The 15,739-nt window shown below is 44.0% G+C and overlaps 2 protein-coding genes across 3 annotated transcripts; one reads left to right on the plus strand and one right to left on the minus strand.

Annotated features, from left to right (window-relative positions):
* Positions 1–1,995: 1,995 nt before the first annotated feature.
* wnt10b (wingless-type MMTV integration site family, member 10b) lies at positions 1,996–8,130 on the minus strand. Of its 2 annotated transcripts, none has more exons than XM_085443612.1 (4): positions 7,353–8,130; positions 4,195–4,382; positions 3,576–4,027; positions 1,996–3,475 (listed from the first exon to the last, which is right to left on the minus strand). In XM_085443612.1, exons 2-4 carry the CDS (start codon positions 4,355–4,357, stop codon positions 2,975–2,977), a joined length of 1,116 nt encoding a protein of 371 aa, XP_085299738.1. In that variant the 5' UTR covers positions 4,358–4,382; positions 7,353–8,130; the 3' UTR covers positions 1,996–2,974. The 2 variants fall into 2 exon arrangements, with proteins under 2 accessions (XP_085299738.1, XP_085299737.1); XM_085443611.1 differs by lacking the exon at positions 7,353–8,130 and adding an exon at positions 5,096–5,625 and having other exon boundaries at positions 4,195–4,457.
* wnt1 (wingless-type MMTV integration site family, member 1) lies at positions 7,958–12,671 on the plus strand. Its single transcript, XM_085443613.1, has 5 exons — positions 7,958–8,012; positions 8,269–8,374; positions 10,370–10,623; positions 10,823–11,088; positions 11,197–12,671. The coding sequence occupies exons 2-5, from the start codon at positions 8,274–8,276 to the stop codon at positions 11,686–11,688; spliced, it is 1,113 nt and encodes a 370-aa protein (XP_085299739.1). The 5' UTR covers positions 7,958–8,012; positions 8,269–8,273; the 3' UTR covers positions 11,689–12,671.
* The last annotated feature ends 3,068 nt before the right edge of the window (positions 12,672–15,739 follow it).

Here is a 15,739-nt window from a genome sequence, read left to right on the forward strand (position 1 = left end):
GGGTCAATGCCTTCTCTCTTTCTTGTTTTCTGTCATGCACTTTTGCATTGTACACTTGCAAACTGCACTGCACTTTGAAATTAAAGGACATTAAAAAAAAAAGAAAAGAAGTCGCCTAAAGAAGAAGCCAATGTGAACAAACGGCACTCCTTCAAACCGGCCCTGCAGCCATAGGTGAGTCCAACATTTGCCTCATTCCTCCTCCGTGCTGTGTGCCAGTCAGTGGTCCAGTAATAGATGTGTTTATCAATTCAGCGGTGGAGGCAGCGAGGAATAAAGAGGGGAGCAGATGTTTGCAGCTGCAGACCAGATTACGGGGTGGAGTGGATGGTGGGGTAAGCATGCAGGAGTTTGTGTGCGCGGGGAGTTTGGAGAGGGTTACAGGGGGGTTAAAGCGGGCCCGGGTGGTGGCAGGAGAGGTAGGGTGGGGAGTTATGACTTAAGGGAGCCTTTCCTCTGAAGTGTCTGCCAGCGTGCACCCCAGCAAACACAATCACAAGTCTCGTTGGTTCTGCTAGCTGAACTAATGAGGGCCTGCACGTTGAAGGCAGGGGCTTTGATGTTCTGGGTAGCTGGCTCCTTGTGTTTTCTCTCCCGCTCTCCTCTGCCTGTCCCACATCAAAAATGAAAGGGGAGTTGAGAAGCAGATGTTTCGAGGCATATATTTATACAGAGTACACTTTATTCACCCCGTTCGCCACACTCGATTTGTCCTTTGCTTGTGCATCTCTGCCGTATGTGCAGCAAAATCTATCTCGCTATCTTCATATCCAACTAAACACACTAAATCGCCTTATTTATACATATAATCATGCTGTCAGTCAAAGTGGGTAACTTTTATCTCTCCTTACTTCCTCTCTCTCTGCCTGCCTCTCTTTAATTTCAGCCCAGTCTGGATGTCATTACTGCAGGGGGGGTGGGGGCAGTCAATGTGTTGCTATGTATGTGTCTCTGTCTGCAATGATGAAGGGGAGAATGGGGAAAGGGGCGAAGTAAGTAAGAGAAACAGAGCGAGAGAGAGAAAGCAATCCCAGGCTGTCCACCAACCTCTGTCTCACACATGGTTAGAAACAGTGACAGGAAATTCCCTTTCGCAGCAGCTCCAGGGTGAAATGATAAAGGAATGAAGAAATCCAAACCAGAAATCCAAGCCCTTATCATTCCATACCTCTTCGCTGTCTTCTTTTTTTTTTTTGCTCCTTCTCTAAATACCAAAAAAGATCAAGTGCTCAATTCAGCCACTGGCGCTGTCATTCCTTCGGAGTTCAGGGATATTTACCAAAGTCCATGCAAACAGGACTTAATTGGCATTAAATCCTATGTGGCAAAAAAAAGCTTTTCCCAGCAGGCCAAGCATGGAGACGGTTTGGATTATCTAAGATATCGAGGAATGCTGCTATCATAAATCGAGTCAAGTGGCGACAGGAGCATTTTGCTAAATCTACAGTTCATTTGTGCGCAACAACATGCATGTTTTTGATTGAGCGTCGGGTGCCAGCGTTCCTACATGTCTTGGTACGTAAACCAACCCATGCAAGCATTTATGTGCATGTGTTTATATTTGTGTAGTCTGTCTCCCAGGTAACAGGGATACAGCGTCCCCAAAGCACGTGGTTCAACAAGTCCCTTCCTTGGCTATGAACTCTGGACAGATGATCCCCTTAGATGCTCGCACAGCAAAGACTGGTATAATCACCCCCATTCTCTGCTCTCTTGATGCTTCTCTCCAGTAATAAAAGTCATACTTTAAGGAAACAATATCCTGCAGCCATAAAAAGTCCTTCTCTCAGCATGAAGTGGCCATAAAAAAGGCTCTCACCTCCCAAATCTGTAGTGCACAGAGCCTACCCCCCATTTACACAGCAACAGACGCACACTCTTCAGCGTCATTTCAGGACTAAAGTAGGTCCATCTCTCACTTTGACATGTAGTACATGTGGGAAGAATCTAAGGAGTGCTCAGACTGATGAAATGGACAAAAGCAAGCACGAAATATCAAGAGCCCAGTCACAATTTCATAGGAAAGTGACACAAATCACAGTACAGTCATACCCAAGAGACAGCATTTTTGCTGCCACAATAATGATACAGAGTCATAAAAAACATGACCACTAGCAACCATACTCATGAAGTGATTACTATTGTTACCATTATATAAATATATAAATCTGAATCATTAGTCGTACAATCTAGAGATTTGTTGCTTCCAGTTTCCCATCTTGAGTTTTACAAGTGTACAAGCTTGGACGAGCATCTGAAAGTCCTGCATGTGAGAAAGCGCTGTGTCAAATTCATTCGCCCTTCCAAAAAAAATTTGTCTTCTTTGATCAGTAAAGAGAGATTGTGAGACAAGTTCCCAAATTAGTACTTTTCAGAGTCACACACGAGTATTATTTTGGTACAAATGGAGAAAGAAAATGAGACTGTTCTGTCTGCACACTGCTTCACCGTGCTGACCACATGGCCACCATCAATCTGTCATTCACTGAAAAAAGACAGGCTCTAGTACAATATTAATATTAATAATAATACATTTACAATTATAGACATACACATTCAAATAAACTGTTACTGTACAATAAGATGAGTCAGCTTGTAGACGCTGAAGCTCCTCTGCTGTTGCGTTTTCTTTCTTTCTTTTTCTTTGTGGGTCTCAAACGATGAAGTATGGGCCATTTTCATGGCTGAAAGGCCAGCGTCTAAACAGGCCATGGGAAGACAAATGACATGAGTCACCTCTTCAATCTCTGACTTGGCATTTTGAGAATAACAGCGTCTACAAAAAGAAAATAGATCCCAGATGATGGACTTAAAAAAAAGAGGGTGGGTGGGGGGTAAACAGGATCTCTGGGAGAGTTGCACAAGGAGCAAAAACAAAAGCTCGAACAACATGAGTGGGCGAAGGGACAGGCTCGCCATCTTGAGTCCTGGATGAGTAAAAGCCGCTCGAACTGAGGGGGGAACAGACTGACGTCTACTTGCACACGTTGACCCACTCTGTGTGACGACACTCCTCGCACAGCACGTAACAACACCAGTGAAATCTGCAATTGCAGCGCTCGCTGCGTGTCTGTTTGAGGATGTTGTGTCCACGGCCGCAGCACAGCGAGCTGCAGCTGTCTGTGCTGTAGCTAGTTTTGTTGCAGATTCGTCCGTGTGTTCCCGGAGAGTCTATGGACACGTCGTGCTCACAAAAGTCAGGAGACTTCTCAAAGTACACCAGCTCTCTGGACATGATTCGACGACGCCCTCCGCCGAGACCCCCTTGGGTTCCGCTGGCGCCGTTTTCTGTCCGAGGGTTGAAAACCCCATTATTCTTGTTCTGAGAGTTGACAAAAATGGCTGTCAGGAACTTTTCTTTGAGTATGGAGCCCACAAGACGGAACTCTGGAGACACATGCCAGCAGGTCTTAAACTGACAGCTCCCTGATGTGCCGTGACATTTGCATTTCCTTGTCATGTTGTCAGTCACTATCTGTGTAAAGAATAACACTGTAAGCAAACTCCAACAACAACCAAAATGATAATGAGTGCTGAAGGTCGGAGGGACAACAGCTGAAAAGCACAATATTCACCTGTCGTCCCACACGGTTGTTATGTATCCTCATGCGGGCGTGGATATCTCTTGGAGACCCCCGGGAGTCGAGCCAGTCCCTGGAAAAGCGATCCCCGAAACGGATGTCATGACTGCACCCCCCCCACTCCCAGGTGTCTTGCATAGAGCTTAGCTCATCCGGTAAGGGCTTGAGAAGGGCTGAGGGGTGGGCTGAGCGCAGGTTAGTGGGCAGGCTGCCACGATGACCATTCAGCTCTGAGGGTAATGACCGTGTTAAGTCGATGCCTGCCCCACCCTTCTGAAGCGTCTGCAGCTGCAGCTGTGTGAGTTTCAGCCGGATCTTGTCATCGTCCTGGCGACGCTTGGCCTCGCAGCCACACCCCCGCAACTTGCCCATGCTGCAAGCCGAGGCCACAGAGTGAGCCACGCCCGCTGCCAGCAAGGCCAGAGAGAAGGCACTCTCCCGAAAACCTAGGAGCAAGAAGAACACACTCAGAGAGGTTGAAACCATAAAGACTGCAGCTCTAAAAATGTCATTTACCTGTGTACAGCACAATCTGTATTCTCATACCTGCACTTTTCTACCATAAACCCCAGGATCACATACTGACTATCATTAGCCTGCCTCAGACTCTCACCCCTGTTGAGGATGGAGTTGTGGAGCGGCAGCTTGCCAAAGCCCTCCAGCGAGGAGCAGTTCCAGCGCTGGTCCCGGAGTTGGTGCTGGCATTCATGGATGGCCACTTGGATCCCCTGCAGAGCAGATGCTGTCACATCAGGGTTCCTCACACACATCCGCATCTGACGTTTACTGAGGCCTGCCAGCCTGAGGCACACAGAGTTAGGGGTTAGCACTGGATCTCCTGCCACCTTCAGGCTGAGGATATCATTACACAGCACCCTGCAGGGAGAGTGGGAGAAAGAGTGGGGAAGTGAGATGGTGTGTGTGTGTGTGTGGGGGGGGGGTCATCGGAGATGGTCAACAGTTCATTAGTCAAGCCCAGAGGAATATGAGGCAATGGGAGGGGGTTCAGTACACTTAAGAAAAATACAAACCCAATAAATAATTAAGAGAGATATGATATAATTCATTCTTTATGGGAAATACACCTACCAATAAAATGCGTCCAAAAGTATTTGCTGCACTGTTTCTGCTCCAGTGTCAGTTGGTTAAAGGAGGGAAAATATAATTCTAAACAGATTATCCAGCTGAGAAATATCAAAAACAGATTTAATGGCCAAATGCATCTTATAAAGAAATAACGAGACTGAAAGTGAAATCACTTTGGAATTATTTTGACTCGTTTAAAGCTAAACCACTCAATTAACACTGATTGCACTTTTTTTAAATTTAACTTTACACGAAACCAGACTTCGAAATACAATGACTAATAATTCGTTTTTAATGTTTTTGTTTTTTTTTTAAAATAGCTAAATTATTCATTTGAATAGTAACCTATGCAAAGAACTTCCCGCAACTCTGCCGAATCTCGTGCAGCCACAGTCTGCAACTCTCCTGGCGCTCTCAAGTGCACTTACGTGATTGCAGGTGACATAAGTGCTGCTGCCAAAATCAGGAATTGGTCCCAACGGAGTTTGTTTGATAGCTCCATTTTGTTGTGCGTCTTTCGCGACGTGACATTAAAACACTGGTAGTGATGGTCCGCGTCGAATAAGAAAATCGAAAGGACGATGTCTGCAGTATTATCGATGCACCGCCAAACGACCGAGGAGTGAAGACGGAGAACAGAGGAGGTCGGAGGAGAGAATGAAGTGGAGGAGGAGGGGGGAGGCGGGGGGTGAAAGAAAGAGGGGAGGGGAGTAGATGCCTCTACAGGCGGCTGTTTGCAAAATATTGGCCAGGATGAGAATTGGATCACCAGTTGATACTTTAATTATTCGATAACGGGATCATTCACCCAAGCGTAAAATGACGTCTCCAACATTTTACGCACAAGCACTTTACAAGCATTGCGGGACAGCGATTTCGAATTAAGCAGGTATTTAGAAATACTGGATCCAATGATCATATTTATAAGGATTAAAAAAATACATATTTATATATGCATGTACTTGTTCCTACTCTCTTTTGGTGTGATGGGAGGAATAAGGTAATTTGGTCCTACATTTTGGGGGAGAACACAGAAATCCTCGATGAGATGAAATATGGAAACTCAAGGAAGATTTTGTTCATAAAGCGGTGAGTTATTTTAAATAATGAAGGGGGAGGGGAGAGCTGCTGGTTCCACTGTACGACAGGGAGGCAGCAGCAGGCAGGCGGCTCCGCTAACAGACCCTCCAACAATACTGTTTTTAAGTCTTGTGCTCCCCCTTCCTCCCACCTCCATCAGAGCGGCTGCGCCTCATTGTTGTGCTTGAAACAACTTCACATTGTCAATCTAAAGTCTTTATTTCAAAGCAACGAAAGAAAAAATGGCTAGAGTAACAGACTGTTATTTACAATGTTGTGCAATTACGACCGCTGACAAAACTCTAATGACAAATTATTTTTAGGGATTCAAAAGAACTGACAGACTAAAACACCTTATTGGAGACAACATATCTATTAAAAATCTTTTCTATGGTCACTGTTGAGTAAGCTTATGTAGCAAGTTGCCCGGGCCTTCAGTGTGGACGCGAATCAATCCGTATATCGATCCAGGTTATCCAAAATTAAACATAACATTGCTGCTGGGAGCGAAAGGTGCTTGTGTGCTACTTTCATAAAATTAAGTTAAAACCCCCCTCGAACACGGTTCGCTTAGTGACACCAATTCATCTAATCTCCTTCCATTCCCTAAGCTGCAGCAATGAAAAGTGCATTAGCATTCTGCCTTGGTGTGTATATCTAAGTGGCTTAAAAAGTGATTTGAAGTTGATTTGTATATAAAAGGCCCCCTTTATCCGGATTGAAGCTCTAATCTGCTCGGTGTCGCATGACTGCTCCAGGAAACCCGTTTGAGCAAATTCATATAAGGCTCGGGTAAAAACGTAGGGTGGCTGTCATTAAAGCCTTTTTTCTCTCTTTTTTTAAAGCCTACTTCCTTTTACTGTCATCTGAGGGAGAGACAGAGAGGTGCGGAGGAAGGGGGAGAGATTACTCAACCTACAACCTCTGCAATGACTAATGTGGAATATGCAAATTAGCAGATAAATGTCACAAAATGAACCAATATGGAGAAGTTTGGGGACATTTAAGCTTGCTCCTAGTCTGGGGTTTGATGGAGATGCCGCAAAGTGGCTCAAGCTGTGATTACACTGGGTTACATTGCGTCGAGGGAGGTCTGCAAGCCAGATGTTTGGACTGGTTTTTATCCTTAGTCGTCCCCCTCTTTTCCTGGTTCATCATACATCAAACTTCTGATTGGAGGCCATATTTCATGTCTTCCGTGTTTGAAAAATATTTAAGTAGCCCAGCAGGCAGTGTGAGTTATAGGACAATTACGAGCTTATTATTGCTTCTGCAGGCATTCACGTTTCGCTGTGCGTGTGCGCGTTCGCTCTTATATGATAAAGACGGCTGATAACACGTTTTATTGAGAGGAAAGTAACCTTAAGGGATAACATTCACTTTTAAAAATACATATATATCATTTACATGTAATAATGAATAAACTCGATCTGTAGGAGTTTAAGTGTGAAAAAAAGAACATGTGCAGAAATGGCCTTAGTCACTGCACATTTTAAGAGCGCATTTGGAGAGAGGAGGAGATGCGGTTAGGGAGTAGGCTAATCCAACCACCGGGTAAAAAGGGCAGTTTCAGATGGCTCATATTGCGCTGTAACTATACTGTACCGTGACACCAGCTTTGAGCAGCGGCGAAGCACCAAAGCGGGCGCACCCACAGCATCTGTACCAACTCATCACTGCTCCAGGGCTCCGGGGGAACTTCTCTCAGCAAGACTGGATGCGGAGGCTAGCTGCGCGGTCACTGAAAGGGGAAGAAAATACTTTTAGCCGTACACGTTTACAGGGAATCGATTCTGTGATGACCGTGAGATTCCACAATATGCGTGGACTGCCCTGCTTTTCTCTCCCTCTCTCTCCCTTCCTTTCTTTTTTCTGCTCAGTTGTTTCCTTATTCATTGTGCGTCCTATGAAGAGCATTAACTATCCCTCCCTCCAATCCTATTGAAAAGGCTCCGAAAAAAAAAACAGGGAGATGAGAGCAGCAAATCCCTTTTTTATTCCCCTCGTAGCGCTCAATAAGAGAAGAATGTGTTGCCTATCAGTCACCGAGGGGATCAAGTCTTCGGAACTGTCCCACGCGTTCAATGCGCCGTGCAAAGCATCACTGAGAGAGACAGAGTGAAGAGGACTGCAGCAGCAGCAGCAGCAGTAGCATCCTGCCCGGACACCTCACAGCACAGCAACCTGTCTCCACTCAAGAGCCATTTAAGTTAATTAGGACTTCCTTCTCTCACCTTTCAAGTCCTCTCCTCGGATTGTGGCGTGGTGAGTATATCCAACCTGCTCATTTTCAAAACTCAGAACTCAAAACTCAAGTTGATCATTAAGATAAAAGTGACACAGTATGTTTGCATGTTTGGAACAAGAAACAAAAGGTGTTGTATTTTCTTGTTTTTTTTTGTTTATATATATATATATATATATATATATATATATATATATATATATATATATATATATATATATATATATATATATATCACCAAATAATGACATTCTCCTCCTCATTTTTGAACTGAAGCCACGATGAGGAGTCTGGCGCTGCTGTTAGGGGTGAAAGCCGCTTGCATCCTCTTGGTGTCTTCGCTCTCGGGCACAGGGGCAGTCAACAACAGCGGCCGGTGGTGGTGAGTTGAGCAGATACTGATGATGCACTAATCGCGTTATGCCACTGGAAAACCTCATCCGCAAAGTTAAGTGCCAGCTTATAGGAGCCCTCTGGAAAACAGGGCGTTTTATTGAGTTGCCACATTTCGTGCAGCTTGATCGAAATAATGTGTTAGTTTTGGAGCCGCTCGCAGCTTCTGTTTGAAAAAAAGAAAAAGAAAAAAAGGGCAACCATATAGGATTGATGCTTAATGCTTCCAGGTTGCTCTACGTGAGCGAAACAGCCCCAAAAAACATTTAGGGTGTTTTTTTCCAGTCTTTAATTTATTGTGCCTGCAGTGAAATTAACCACAGCACACAGTTTAACAATAAAATAATTACATAATAATTACAGCATTTTTATTTGCGGTTGATTTAATTCCCTCTCTCTCGCTTTCTCTCTGGCTCCTTTTTTGGATACTGCGGTTTGAACACGAGACAAGATTTTTCAGTCCATTGTGGAATAAAGTGAATATGGATTTAGAGGGGTTCTTTTTATTTGTTTTTTGTTTCTTGTTTTCCGGGGACACGTTGATCTAATACTGGATATAGTTAAGCGATCATAAACTTTGCGGCAACGGTACAGAATTTAGATTTTTAAAACCAAAATAAAACCGGATCTATAGCTTCGCACATTTTCTTGTTTTTAACAAAAAACTGTGGGTCAGGGGTTTGTTGAGGTAACGATTCAACAAACGGTTTTTGCGGTTTTATTAGATGGACAAGGTTTTCGCACAGTGGCAGTGCGCTTTCAAGCATTTGAAAGATCAGCTGGCATCCAAAAGACGCCTAGAAAGCACACACACACACACACACACACACACACACACACACACACACACACACACACACACACACACACACACACACACACACACACCGGTGACTTTGGGAATTAAGAAAATATTCAGAAGATGAGATTATTATTTAAGTTCCCAGGCCTCTCACCGCACCACTGTCTGGGTCAAACCTCTAACAGGCCCAGGCTCGCCCGCTTTTCCGGATGATAATGCTGAACAGCAAAACGCCGCCAATACACGACACATGAATGAAAAATGTTGACACATAAACCACAGAAAATACCAAATAAAGTGGAAAATTACACAGCCTGTGTGCTGAAACGCCAAAAGTGTTCTAAAACCAGCGAAATGGGTGCATTTAAACCCCGTTCAGTGATCCAAGATTTGGATAAAGCTGAAGACGCACAGGTGCCACGTTTGGGCACAAATATGGACACGACACTTAAAAAAAAGAAAGAAAGAAAAAGCAACATCTCTCTCTCTCTCTATGCTATAGTAATAAATAATTACAGTTATTTGTTTCTATATGCTGTGGATGGATGACAGCATTTTTATAGCTTTTTAAATATTTGGCACAGAGGGGTGTTTAAAGGCCTACGTCTTAATGACATTTTGACAGAATGGACATATTTTTAGCTGAAGTTGCACCTTAAATCACATTTGGAGGAACCTTGTATGCTTATCTTTAATGTGATTTAACATATATGTAGGGAATCTTAACTGCCAAGCTAATAACATTAATTTGATACTACACAGATAAGAAATCTGTCAATTATTGTAATCCTTTATTATTATTATTATTATTATTATTATTATAACATAATGGATCCTGAGTATTTAGCAGACAAATGTGCTTACATATTCTAATTGTGAAACTGACAAGTAATCGCAGCCAGTCCAAGTTTTTATGAAGACATAAAAATAGCTTCATGTTATCTGCCAAGAGTGAAATATACACTGTTAGTCAGAGACAAAGTGTCTTCTCATGATCTTGGAATTGAATGTGAGACTCTGTTTATTACTTTAGCACATAATGAAAACTGTAATTTCAAAGGAGCAACACTCATTGGATGCCAAGAGCCATCAGTTAATGAGTTTAGAGGGTCACCTATAGAGCTTCATGCATGAACTGCCAGCTCCTTGACTCTGAATTCCCTTGTCCTTATGTTGCGCCAGGGGTATTGTCAATGTGGCTTCCTCGTCCAACCTCCTCACCAATTCCAAGAACGTGCAGTTGGTCCTGGACCCAAGCCTGGCCCTTCTGAGCCGTCGCCAGCGCCGGCTGATTCGGCAGAATCCTGGCATCTTGCATGCCATCGCCGCTGGACTGCACACTGCCATAAAGGAGTGCAAGTGGCAGTTCCGCAACCGCCGCTGGAACTGCCCGACCACCCACAGTCCAGCAGTTTTTGGCAAAATTGTCAATCGTGGTGAGCCCCTCTTGTCTTTCTCACCAGGAAATATTTGGACAATTTTGGACAGGATGTAACAGAATCGCTTGTACGCATTTGAAAGGCTTTGTCTGTAAATGATTTCCAGTTTTGGGCAAAAAAGAAAAAAAAAAGGCAAATATAAAGTCCAAAACGCTGGATATGGTTCTGATGGGAAGTTTTTGTGTTGTTTCTTCAGGTTGCCGAGAGACCGCATTTGTATTTGCCATTACCAGCGCAGGAGTGACCCACGCTGTGGCTCGTTCCTGCTCAGAGGGGGCCATTGAGACGTGCACATGCGATTATCGCCGCCGAGGTCCTGGAGGACCAGACTGGCACTGGGGGGGCTGCAGTGACAATGTGGATTTTGGCCGGATGTTCAGCCGTGAGTTTGTGGACTCCAGTGAGAGGGGCAGAGATCTGCGCTACCTCACGAACCTGCACAATAACGAAGCCGGCAGGATGGTAAGACTTGCTTTACTCGTCTACTAAGACTGTTTGTCCGAGTTCTACTTGAAATGAATGTATTAATGAGTGAGATATCATGAGTAATCTTTAGTCTTCCTTTCTCAGACTGTGTCATCAGAGATGCGTCAGGAATGCAAGTGCCATGGCATGTCTGGCTCCTGCACAGTGCGCACCTGCTGGATGCGCCTGCCCAGCTTCCGCACAGTGGGAGACTTTCTTAAGGACCGGTTTGATGGCGCATCCAGAGTTGTTTATGCCAACAAGGGCAGCAACCGTGCCTCTCACCGAGCCGATCCACGCCATCTAGAGCCTGAAAACCCAGCTCACAAACCCCCTTCATCTATGGATCTTGTCTATTATGAGAAATCACCCAACTTCTGCTCCTACAATGGCAAAACTGGCACTCTGGGAACATCGGGGAGAACGTGCAACAGCTCTTCTCCGGGCCTGGATGGCTGTGAGCTGCTATGCTGCGGACGTGGGTTTAAGTCCCGGACTGAGAGCGTGACTGAACGCTGCCACTGCACATTCCACTGGTGCTGTCATGTCAGTTGTCTGAACTGCACCAGTACAAGGACGTTACATCAGTGTCTATGATCAAATATGGGCACCTAGGCACACATGTGCTTTAAGATGTTAGGCTGAAGCTGGAAAAGGTTCAAGGCGGGTAAACTAATACAGGGAAATTCTGGCACAAAAATTCAATCAGTGTTTTTAAACTTAGGAGAAAGGGAAAGCACAAGTATGTGAACAGGGTATAGAAGGAGTGTATGTCTTACTCTTTATTACTTAACCTTAAGTAAATTAACACTACAACGATACTTGTAGAATGGGAATTGTCCCTCAAGTGTTTACATGCTAGATAAATAGGAGTAAATGGACAAAAGGATGTGGTGGAGAATTGATCGTTGTAACCAGTTACCACTAGGGCCTTGTTTCTCCCCAACAAAGGGCAGAAACTGGACACAATGTTTCACAGATGTTTCTGTGGCCACAGAGCCACAAACATATGCTCTCATAAACTGGCGAGGACCTCTAACAAGAGGAAGCTTATTTAAAAAAAAGAAAAAAAAGAAATCTGTGTTTTGTTTTCTCTTGCTGAAGTTTGGCGTCCCTCCCATGAAACTGGCTGAAGTTTATCTCCCTGGATGGGATATCTGTTCCATGCTTGTGTACTTAGGAATTGTATGCAACCCAACCACTTCTAGTTTCCCTGCCACATTTGCCCATTTTGTTTAGATTTCTCCAGATCTGAATTCACCTCAGCCACATGTACCACTCCAGCTTGCAACAGGATGGTCCTTATTGTACATGACTAGGAGCAGGGAGCACAGAAACCAAGTGAGTGAATCTTACTGAGGCAATGTAATTTGAATGTATTATCAATACACTGAATATCACGACGTGATTTAAGCAAATCTGAGGGATCAATAATGAAAATATCATAAAACACTAATAAAACAATGAATAGAAATGTGACCAATATACAAATTTCCCACAAATGCATGCAGGAAGGATTAAAATATTGCAGGTTAAAGTAGGCAAATGGTGCGTTGTTGGGGGTTTTTTTTTTCAAGGTAGGTTGAATGAAAATATTTTAAAGAATACAGACTGAAAAAGAAACAAACTGTGTATCAGCTAAGAGGACCAAAATCTGTAAATATTAAAATATCTGATTATATTTATAAAGATGTCACTTGTATGTTTTCTAAATGATTTATGTGCCTGTCAGTGGCTGGAGAATATGCTATCAGTAGAGTCAGGTCAGAGGATGTTTTCATCGTTTGGCTCTTTCTATGTAGGTGTAACGTAGCGGGTTAAAAAAAAATACTCTTGATAGAAAAAGACTGTTATCACTTCTTTGCTTTTTTTCTGTAAAAAAAACACTCATGTTTGGTCATGCACTGAATATTTCCCTTTTTTTTTACTAGTGTAAATATATAAAATATTTATTTCTGAGGATTTTTATACTGTTCTAGAGAGTAAGAGAATACTTTTTTTTTTTAGATTTTAATCAAAAGACTTAGGTTCCAGTTGGTTTTGTACTGTACGATAGAACAATAAAGTCTATATTTTCAATTAAGCTGCCCTTGTGAATGTGTCAACATTACAGCCATTATGTGTGTTGTGTTTGCTGTATTCGAGAGTGTTTTGACTATGGACCGAGCCAACATATAAGCCTGTCCCTGGGTGTCCTTTGCTTAATCCTATTACCACCACCAAAGCAGCCTCTTTCTCCAGCTCCACAAAACATCCCTGCATCTGTGCGACCAATCACAGAGACAGACTGTTTATCTGCCCACATACCTTATTTTATACAGTATATGAGTTGCTTCATTTGCTTAAGGCCTGAAAGAAATATGAAAAACTTCAACACCTGGCAGTGTAGCTAACCACAGGAGTTTGGAAAGCGTGACACTTCTCAGTTCACCACAGAGAAGGAGCAATCAGGGTCATCCAGAAAGGGCAGAGTGGAGGAAAAGCAGTAACATGCAGGGACGAGAGTGCTTCTGAATTAGCATCGTATTACAGTGTAGATTTAACAGGGGTTCGTGGGCTTGTGGTATAAAATTAGAGAAAACATTATAAAAAATAAGAAGAGAATGGCTACAATATTACTTATCTGGAAGAACAGATCAGAGTGAACTGAAGTAAAAGCAAAGCAAATTCAGAAGTAAAGTGAGGAAATGTCTATAAATACAAAAAAACAACAAAAAACTAAGTGATTAGAAAAAATGTTGTTGACCTATACATAAGTAAAGCTCTGTCTTCTATCACTGGAAAACAGGGGTTAACACACCAGAACATGATATGGCTTACTGTGTAATAACTGACAAACTGAGAGAAAAGTCAGGAGCTGACGGAGTGAAAACACACGCAAAACGAGGCAAATCTGGCTGGAAAGAGAAATAATCAGCAATCATGGGCAGACAGAAACAATAGAAAGTAAAAGTGGTTGATTTTTTTTTTTTTTTCAGAGTTCAAATCCCAGGCATGAGAGTGAGGTGGGAGAGTTGGTGGAGAGTGAAGTGGAGGGGGCGCTGCCTGTGGGAGTGCTAAGGAGTCAGTGATAATTAGCTCAATTAGTGACAAAGGCAGTGTAATAAATACCGACTTAGTGTCTGGGTCCCTGCTGGCCTCTCCCTGCGCAGCCTGCGATGTGGCTCTAGCCTGACGGACAATTCATTAAACTGACAAAATACCCCACCGTCCAGGCGTGACGCAGCGAGTTAGCCCCCTACAGGCCCAGCTCATTGTTCTAATTGTCTGGCCTGGAGTCACTTTGTGGCCGCCTCCTCTTTCACCCACCCCGCCTTCACACTCTGCCTTCAGAAAACCCATGGAGTTAATGCCACTACCTTACTCTGCAAGTAGGTGATCGGCAGGTTGGAAAAAAAAACAGTAAGAGTTCCTTGGGGTGGGGCTGCTGGGAGGGGGGGGCGGTGGGTAGGCAGTGGGATTAGCGAATGGAGGTTGCCTGGGAGTGCTGGGAGCAGCACTGATCGGAATGTAGGAGAGATGAGTCCAGAAGCTCGGATGTGGGACAAAGCGAGAGTTAATAAGGAAAGATTGAAGGGGCTGGCGACAATGGGCTGCCACCCGAGTCGAGATGAAATTGCTTCCGAGGATTATTGGGAGAGGGTGTGAGCGTTGTAGGGTTTTTGTGTGAGTATGAGTTTAGTTGGGTATTTGTGTGTTTGTGCTTCAGTGTGTGTGCAGGGGTAGGGGGAGCGCTGGATTGATGGCTGCCCCTCTGGTTGGGGAGCAGGGGACCAAGGAAGGCTAACCGGCTGTTCCCACAGTCTGTTCTGCTGTAGCCACCTTTGACACACGGAGCTGTCAGGCGGCAAGCAGGCAGCTATGGTGTATGGTATGGTGAGAGGGGCACAAACAAAAACAACAGCTCCACTACACAAAAGTCACTGGCTCTATGGAAGGCCAGTGGAGAAGCGCAGACTTGGAGGAGGGAAGGAGGACAGGAATGTGTGACAGGGAGGATTAAAAAAGAAAAAAAAAGAAATAGAGATGGTACAAAATTGTACGCTTGAGTCCCATTTTGGTTTTGGTTCCTGCCAGCTACTGTTTTGCCAATATCTGGAGATAATAATACCGCGCTGACATCCAGTCGCAGCCTGCTCATAAGTGAGATACGTGGTGCATCGAAACGTTAGTTCCTTTACACTTTGTTCCCGTGGCTTGCTCATGGTTACTTTTCACGTCGCTGTAAATTCGCTTTCTATTTTTATGAAGAAAAAAAAAATCTCTGGGTAGTATCATAACAGGCCACAGCAGCCTAAAGGGTGAAGGTTAATGGGGCAATTTTGCTAATTATGTAACTCGACAACGAGAATTAAAAAGCCACGCTGCCTGCAACTGACCTGACAGCCACGAGAACACGTGCACAAATCCAGCAAGCAGGTCACATGCAAGAAACATGGCATACTGAAGGCACAGCAGCTTCACATTAAAATTCCTGCTACAGCTAGGAAAAATGTTTGGCCTGTTGGGTGGAGTTGGCTGTTAATTCGAAGGCAGCATGATAAATAATTGGGGTGGGCCACGGCACTGAATGAAAGGCTGTTTACAGTGCTTGTGATTGACAGTGTGGTGTGGCATGAGTCTGGCACGCAGTAGTGATTTGATTTCT

The sequence above is a fragment of the Copadichromis virginalis genome, linkage group LG20 (assembly GCF_057382275.1).
Source record: "Copadichromis virginalis isolate Kocher_CV1m ecotype Utaka linkage group LG20, C_Virginalis_male_GT1.1, whole genome shotgun sequence".
NCBI lineage: Eukaryota > Metazoa > Chordata > Actinopteri > Cichliformes > Cichlidae > Copadichromis > Copadichromis virginalis.

What these genes read in the sequence shown, in the direction of transcription:
- wnt10b (XM_085443611.1), bottom strand. Translation starts at nt 5,169, where the DNA reads ATGGAGCTATCAAACAAACTCCGTTGGGACCAATTCCTGATTTTGGCA. An exon ending in CAACTCCATCCTCAACAGGG is followed by an intron (nt 4,028 to 4,194) that starts GTGAGAGTCTGA and finishes TCTTGCTCCTAG; the next exon opens with GTTTTCGGGAGAGTGCCTTC. An exon ending in ACAACCGTGTGGGACGACAG is followed by an intron (nt 3,476 to 3,575) that starts GTGAATATTGTG and finishes TTCTTTACACAG; the next exon opens with ATAGTGACTGACAACATGAC.
- wnt1 (XM_085443613.1), top strand. Translation starts at nt 8,274, where the DNA reads ATGAGGAGTCTGGCGCTGCTGTTAGGGGTGAAAGCCGCTTGCATCCTC. An exon ending in AACAACAGCGGCCGGTGGTG is followed by an intron (nt 8,375 to 10,369) that starts GTGAGTTGAGCA and finishes ATGTTGCGCCAG; the next exon opens with GGGTATTGTCAATGTGGCTT. An exon ending in TGGCAAAATTGTCAATCGTG is followed by an intron (nt 10,624 to 10,822) that starts GTGAGCCCCTCT and finishes TTGTTTCTTCAG; the next exon opens with GTTGCCGAGAGACCGCATTT.